The sequence below is a fragment of the Coffea arabica genome, chromosome 1c (assembly GCF_036785885.1).
Source record: "Coffea arabica cultivar ET-39 chromosome 1c, Coffea Arabica ET-39 HiFi, whole genome shotgun sequence".
Classification (NCBI taxonomy): domain Eukaryota; kingdom Viridiplantae; phylum Streptophyta; class Magnoliopsida; order Gentianales; family Rubiaceae; genus Coffea; species Coffea arabica.
The window spans coordinates 26,298,459-26,306,620 of NC_092310.1; the positions used below are offsets into that span (position 1 = coordinate 26,298,459).

The 8,162-nt window shown below is 40.9% G+C and overlaps 1 protein-coding gene across 1 annotated transcript; it reads right to left on the minus strand.

Annotated features, from left to right (window-relative positions):
• Positions 1-283: 283 nt before the first annotated feature.
• Positions 284-1,822, minus strand: LOC113722567 (uncharacterized). The gene has a single exon (XM_072045277.1). It carries the CDS (start codon positions 1,820-1,822, stop codon positions 284-286), a length of 1,539 nt encoding a protein of 512 aa, XP_071901378.1.
• Positions 1,823-8,162: the final 6,340 nt, after the last annotated feature.

Here is an 8,162-nt window from a genome sequence, read left to right on the forward strand (position 1 = left end):
CACTCATACAGACCATACTTAGTCTTGAAGACCGTCTTCCACTCGTCCCCTTCCTTCATTCGAATTTGATGGTAGCCACTCTTAAGGTCGATCTTGGTGAATATGACTGCACCATACAATTCGTCAAACAAATCATCTAAATGAGGTATAGGGTGACGATACTTAACTGTGATAGCGTTGACGGTGCGACAGTCCATACACATCCTCCAAGTTCCCTCTTTCTTTGGAACGAGGATGACGGGAACTGCACATGGGCTCATGCTCTCTTGAGCCCAACCTTTCTCTAAGAGTTCATCCACTTGTCTCTGGATCTCCTTAGTCTCTTCAGGACCCATCTTGTAGGCCGGCGCCGGTTTGGCAAGGATGCTCCAGGGACGAAGTCTATCTGGTGCTCGATCCCTCGGAGTGGGGGTAGCCCACTCGGAATCTCGTCTGGAAAAACGTTCTCAAATTCCTGCAACAACGAAGAGATATCAGGAGATAAGTCAGTGAGTGCCTCATGAGAGAGTAGAATCACTTCCTTGCAGTATAGGACATAAACAACTTGCTTGGATAAAAGTAACTTGCGAACTTCCCTGTTCTTTGCAAGCAAGCTTGGACGCTTGTCCAGTCGCCCAGAAGTACTAGGTGTAGATATCCTCGCGGCTGGTGCTTTAATGATTGCTTTAGAGTCATTGGATTTCTTGGCCAACTCTCGCTCATGCTCTTGTTGCAACCGCAGTTGGTCTTCACACACCTGCTGAGGTGTGAGAGGGACTAGCGTCATCTTCTTGTTGTGGTGCAAGGAGTATTTGTTGGTAAAGCCATCATGCGTAGTCTTCTTGTCATATTGCCATGGTCGTCCTAACAAAATGTGAGAAGCTTGCATTGGGACGATGTCGCAAAGGACCTCGTCCTCATACTTCCCAATCCGAAAAGGCACTACCACTTGCTTGGTGACCTTGATATCGCCACTCTCATTGAGCCATTGCAAGCGGTATGGGCTAGGGTGCCTTAATGTGGGCAAGGAAAGATGATCCACCATGAGAGTGCTTGCCACATTTGTACAACAACCCACATCGATGATGAGGCTACATACCCTATTCTTGACATGACATCTTGTGTAGAAGATGTTATCACGTTGGACCTTATCCATCTTCTTGATTTGGGTTGCAAGAGCCCGGCGGGCTACTAGAGCAACACCCACTTGCTCAGTAGTGGCCTCAACCTCCACCTCGGAATCTTCACCTTCATCGATCAATGGAGGCATCTTGGCAAATTCATCCTCATCGTCAGATACGACATCTCTGCTCGGTAGGACAATCATGGTACGCCTATTGGGACATTGAGAAGCAATGTGCCCAAATCCTTGGCATTTGAAGCATTTGTCGCGGCTTCGTGGCTTGGAAGAGTCGAATGAAGGCCTTGGAGTTGCCTTTGGGGCTGGCTTGGGTGTCTCGGTCTTAGGAGTAAACTTGGACACCCCTGGACTAGGCCGTTCCTGCTCAAAGGTTGGATTGCCCCTCCACACAGGTGTGGCTGAGAAGCTAGGGTTACGAGGGTTACCCCTCCTCTTAAGCCTTCTCTCGATCTTGGATGCCTTGTCAATCAACTCAGGCATGTCCACGTAGTTTTGCAACTCCACTAATTCGACGATTTCAGGTCTCAAGCCGTTAAGGAATCTCGCCATAGTTGCCTCTCTATCCTCCACAATATCTGCTCGGAGCATGGTGATCTCCATCTCCTTGTAGTAGTCCTCCACACTACGGCTTCCTTGAACTAATGTCTGGAGCCTCTGATATAGATCACGGTAGTAGTGGCTGGGTACGAACCGTTTCCTCATGGTGGTTCATAGCTCCTCCCATGTGCTAATTTGCCGTTCTCTATTGCGGCGCCTGTTAGTGCGCTCCTGCTCCCACCAGACAATAGTGTAATCGGTGAATTTGAGGGTTGCCAGTTTGACTTTTTGTTCATTTGTGTAGTCCTGGCACTCGAACACCATCTCGATTCGCTGCTCCCATTCTAGGTAAGCCTCTGGATTAGACTTGCCTTGGAATGAGGGAATCTTGATTTTGACCCCCTTGAGTCCGTCATCGGTTCTCCGGTAGTCCTGCTTGGGTCGACGGATGAAGTCTTCTTCCTCGCTATTAGAAGCTAGCTCCTCGCGAGGTGGCACATCCCGACGGCTGGCATTGGTCCGAGCTTGCGAGAGCTCTAAGCGGTCCATTCTTTGGTGTAAGGACTCAGATGAAAGGAAACACGGACGACTAAGACACAACCTAAAAGAAAAGAAGGAAAGAAATAAATACTACTTTTCCACTTTTTTTATTTTTTAAAATTTTTTTATTTTTCTTTTGAGAAACCACAGGCTGCCTTGCTTGTTAATAGGTTCGAATGGCAACTAAAGGAAGGAACAAGGTGGTGGGTAACTTGCTGTAATGTAGGATAGTGGCCGAAAGAAAAGGGAACAAAAAAAGGATAAGGGAACCCCTAAAATGTAGGAGTAAGTAAAGGCTACAATATAGAAGAAAATGTGGCTAAAATGTAGGAAGGAATCCCTAAAAATCAGGCACAAGGTGGTGGTGTTGGCAAGTGTAATGTGAGTGGTTAAAGAAAACCCTAAAAACTAGGTGAGAGGGGCGGATACACGGTAGGAAAAAGGGGAGAAAATTTAGGCAATTGATTTTTTTTTGGAAACTTTCAAGATTAGGAAACCTCAAGGTTAGGAGACCAATGTGGTTTTGGACACCCAATCAAAGGTCACAGTTGCCCTAGGTTTTTAATATCCCAAGGCCGTGACTTTTACCCACAAGACAACAATCAAGTGCGGCCAAATCTGATCTCAAGCAATTGACACTTTGGCTCCCTCAACACGAACAACGATCAATGGAAAAACAAGGTGATTTGACTAACCCTTCTCAGGCTCCCCCCCAACGGGTTACCCAAGATTTTCCCACAAGATTCACTCCAAAACCAAGGAAACCTTTCACCACAGCAAAGGAATACAAGAAACTTTTAAAACGAAGAGTGAAACAAGTTCCCACGACTCAAAGTGTTCAAGAATTCCAAGAAGTAGTGGACCAAAACTTTTAATTTTGTTTGTTATGCTTTGTAGTTTTCGGCTCCACTATGTAACCTCAAAGTAATGGCAATAAAATCTGGAATTTATTTGTTTTGGCCGCAACAATTTTGTTTGCTGGATATGTTTTCTTTTTTTTTTTGGCTTGGCCGCACAACACTTTGCTTGCTGTTTTTTTTTTTATTTATGTATGGCCGACAAAAACAAGCAATCAGATTTCATGCAAAACCAATTTTTAGCCAAGGAACACACTTTGCTTGCTTGGCCGAGCAACAACACGTACAATCACCTCTTTAATTTGTGTATGGCCGACAAAAAGGAAGCAAGTCAGTTTTCATGCACTACAAAGGAAAACCCAATCAGACTTCATGCACTTGGCTATCAATATGGTTGCACTTCCTAATCAAACATTGTACCCCAAAACAGCCCACAGCTCACGGATGGCAAGGAAAAGTTTCAGACAGCAAGGGAAACAAAGGTATGGCAGCCGTTCCTTTTCTCTTCTTCTTTTTTTTTTTAATTCAAACAAACCCTAATGACTCTCACGGACACACCACAACTTGTGGCAGCTGCACACGACACATGCACGATGGACAGATCTGATACAAGACAACCAAAGAGAGACACGAAAGCAGAAATTTCCAACGCAAGACAAGACTAAACAACGGCGGATTGCCTTGGACAGATTGTATATGACCTGGGCAGAAATTTTGACTCAAGGACACGACCAGAAAGATTCGGACTTATGTGGACAGATTGAAGGACACGACGGGCAGTAATGGACACAACACAACGAAGGACAAACGACACAACTAATGGAGTAATCAAACAGAAATTCCGACTCAACACAAGGCCAAAACAACATGAAGATTTGGATTTTCTTGAAATTCAAGGAAATTCAATTGATGGTTGATGGTGCAATCGGGTTCAAGAATCATTGAAGATTTGTCATGCTTATTTCTTGTTATTTATTTAAGTAAGTTTCCAGCAATACTTGTTAGTTAGTCTTGAGTTATTAAGGGAAATAAAGGCTAAAGTCATGTCGACCATAGTTAAGCCAATTGAGTCAGTTAGTTTCCTATTCTAATTGAATTAGAGTTTTAGGAAAGTAGTTAATTGCTTCCAAATTTATTTAGGAAGTTGTGTCAAGTAAAATAAAGAAGCTTGTATTGTTTCCAATTTAGATTAGGGTTTTGAGTCTTGTAAGGCTATAAATAGCCAACTTTATTTAACTATTCAGGAGATGATATTGAAGATGAATTAATACAAAGAGAGTTGTCTCCTTTTATGAAGTTCCTTGATGGAACTTGAGTTTCTTCTTGAACAGTATCAAGTATTTAGCTTGGATACTTGTGGTGTTCAAGAACAAGATGATCACATCATCTTGTTCTTTCAAGCCAATAACCAATCCACTAGGTTTCTAGAGACAGGTTCTCTTTAGGTCTAGCAAGGTAGTTATTGTTCCATAACCTGATCAAGATAGATCCTTCCGCTGCCTGATCGATTCGGTTCTTCAAGACAGGTTCTTGTTGGGTCGAGTTCGTATCATCTGGTATCAGAGCTCCGGCTCTTGATTCAGGTTAATATCCTTTTCTTTTCTTTTTATTTTTCTACCAAAACCCTAGCCGCCTTTTGATTTAAAAGAAACAAAAAAATAAATTTTGATTCTTGTTTTCTTGATTTTATCACTTGAGTCTAACCTATCCTGTGATTGATCGAGGTTGAAATTTTTTGGTGTGATTACGTTCTTGAAAACAGGTTTTTCAAGGGTTTAACTCCCATTAAATTCCTTCCAAGTGAAATCGTAACCTTGTGTTGAGTTATCAAAAGCAAAAAAAAAAAAAATTCAAAACTGTTCACGGCGATACTATTCATCGAGCAGTAGCAGTATTGTTCATCCGATGCTACTGTAGCAGTACTATTCATCTGAAATTTTTTTTCCCTTCTGTTTGTTTCTTGTAATTGGTTTGGTAATTTCTTGAAGTTCTTGGATTGCATAGTGGGTTCTTGAAAAACAAAATCTTGATACTTTGAAAACCCTAAAAATCATTCTCTTGAATCTTGAAGTGCGGCTACCTTATTTTCTTGAATTGGCAAGTTAGAAAAACAAAAAAAGGAAGAAAGAAGGAAAAAAAAAGGCAGCCTTGCCTTGAATGGTGTCCAAATCTTGATTGATATCTTGATTGATTTCCAAATCTTGATTGATTGCCAAATCTTGATTGATTTCCAAATATTGGTTGACTTCCAAATTCTAGCCAAGTACAATTGCGTGAAGATATTCTTGACAAATGGAGCATGTGCAATGGTTCGTATTCATAATCAAGTTGAGTTGGCGACATGGTTCTTGGATTGCATTTATCAAGACATTCTCCGAGTTACTCCTTTGTAAGCAAGCACTTGATTTGAGGACAAATCGTCTTTCAAGAGGAGGGGAATAATGAGAACATGAAGATTTGGATTCCCTTGAAATTCAAGGAAATTCAATTGATGGTTGATGGTGCAATCGGGTTCAAGAATCATTGAAGATTTGTCGTGCTTATTTCTTGTTATTTATTTAAGTAAGTTTCCAGCAATACTTGTTAGTTAGTCTTGAGTTATTAAGGGAAATAAAGGCTAAGGTCATGTCGACCATAGTTAAGCCAATTGAGTCAGTTAGTTTCCTATTCTAATTGAATTAGAGTTTTAGAAAAGTAGTTAATTGCTTCCAAATTTATTTAGGAAGTTGTGTCAAGTCAAATAAAGAAACTTGTATTGTTTCCAATTTAGATTAGGGTTTTGAGTCTTGTAAGGCTATAAATAGCCAACTTTATTTAACTATTCAGGAGATAATATTGAAGATGAATTAATAAAAAGAGAGTTTTCTCCTTTTATGAAGTTCCTTGATGGAACTTGAGTTTCTTCTTGAACAGTATCAAGTATTTAGCTTGGATACTTGTGGTGTTCAAGAACAAGATGATCACATCATCTTGTTCTTTCAAACCAATAACCAATCCACTAGGTTTCTAGAGACAGGTTCTCTTTAGGTCTAGCAAGGTAGTTATTGTTCTATAACCTGATCAAGATAGATCCTTCCGCTGCCTGATCGATTCGGATTCTTGTTGGGTCGAATTCGTATCACCTTCCCCCATATTTTCCCTTATATGTATATTACTTACCCCTTTGTATGAAACATGACATTAGACTTGCATTTCATTTAAGCATTAGAATTAGGTTAGATCATTTGCTTGATTAGATTAGGGGAAACCCCTTGAGTATGGGATATGGACGAGTTTGGCTTCTCTAGCCTTAGTACGCTCGTATTCCCTCTATTAAAGGGAACATTGAAAGTCACGAGTATAAGTCCCCCGCACCCATTATGATGCATTCCTTTAGGTCATACACATTTGTATATTATTATTTTCTTTACTTTTTCTTTCTTTCGAGTCTCATGACTTGCATTATTCGTGACTTCTTCGAAGAGTCTTTATTGGGCGTCACAATTAATGTGATTGGTACCAAATAAGTTTTGAAGATACATTTCGACCCCCGACACCCTCCTAGGTCTAGGGTATGCATTCATATAGTACATCCAAATGTGATAAATCTTAAGGTTAAAATAAGAAAATCTTTGACTAAATCGCACAACTAGCCTTGGCTAGGTTGAAAGGGTGCCTTGGATTCTTATCCTTACCTTCCCTTTCTTCAAATGTGACTCCCGAATTTTTTTCTCTGATTTTCGTAGACTTGAAATCGTTTAAAAAGGGTTTTCTACTTTTTTTTTCTTTAAAAAATTCATTTTTAGGTGACTTGGTACATCTTAACTCTATACCAAGTGGCGACTCCATTTTTCATTCAAAAACCCTTTCTAAACTATATTTTGGGTCAAATCGTCGCATTTTCAAGTCCCATTTAGACCCATGTTTTTCATTTTCTTTTTAAGTCAAAAATTCATTTTGCAATCAAAAATTGAATCAAAAGCCATTTTTCTAAACTCGTCTTTTGTTTTTCTTCATAAAAAAATGGGGCGCGACAGCTGGCGACTCCACTGGGGACTTAGAGAGTCCAAGCGAATTTGATTTAGTAAATCCTTTTTTTCTTTTAATCTTTTCATATATCGTATTTTGGATGTTTAGGGTTGCATTTTTCCTTTTTTAGGATTTTTGCATTTTGCGCGTATCAACTCACTCCCTCGCACATTTGCGTACGATTGATTTGATGGATGAGTGATTTATTTATGTGATCCTGCACTTTGCATTGCATTTGGGTGGGGGGAATTTTACCCTAGAGCCTCGCGTTTGTTCTCGATCCCTCCTCTCCAAACGAAGCACTTCATACGTGCATACATAGTTTTAGTCACCCTTTTTTTTCTCTTTATCGTGGGCGCTATCCCACATCGCCCTATAGGATTAGGATCGATTTCCTTAGGTAAGCGGATGGTGTGCACTGCGCCCATAGCGATGCCTAAGGGATCACTCGAGCCACCGACCGAAGGCCCTAGGAGTGATGACCCTTCGCCTTTAGGTCTGAAGGCTTGGGAGCCGAAGCCTTATCGAGTCTAGATGCATTAGTGAGCCAAACCTCATGCATCCATATTAGAATTACCTAGGGTAGAGTCTGTCTCACCCTATTAGGGACACCATTCACGAGGGGAGGGATCCAACCCCTCTATTCCTTTTATTGCTTTACCTCTTTGTATTGTTTTGCTACAAATGTGTTATATGTATTTATCTGATTGAACTAACTTCTCTTGGTTTTTTGTCTCCATTGCATTCATAAGCCCTAGAAAAATAAGAGTCCTGGCATGGTACTCCCTAGGAGCCTACCTTATTTGATGTGACACGTTTAAATTCAATGTTTCGCATTTTCAGCATAAATACATGTCATTTTAGGCTCACCCCGACATACGAAAGGGGGTTCCCTTTAGGTTACGTTTTCATTTGTATACTACATGTTTACACGCTTTAATAAACTGGCATCATGCATCCACCTTAGAAGGGAATGCCATTTAGGGAATCCCGTGCTAGGAATGAACCGCCCTATGTCTCGGATATATAATCCAATGAGACTTGCACGTTTACTGTGACGGCCCCACCTCCCCCTAAGGCGAACCAGAGGGTTCGGCGGG

What these genes read in the sequence shown, in the direction of transcription:
- LOC113722567 (XM_072045277.1), bottom strand. Translation starts at nt 1,822, where the DNA reads ATGAGGAAACGGTTCGTACCCAGCCACTACTACCGTGATCTATATCAG.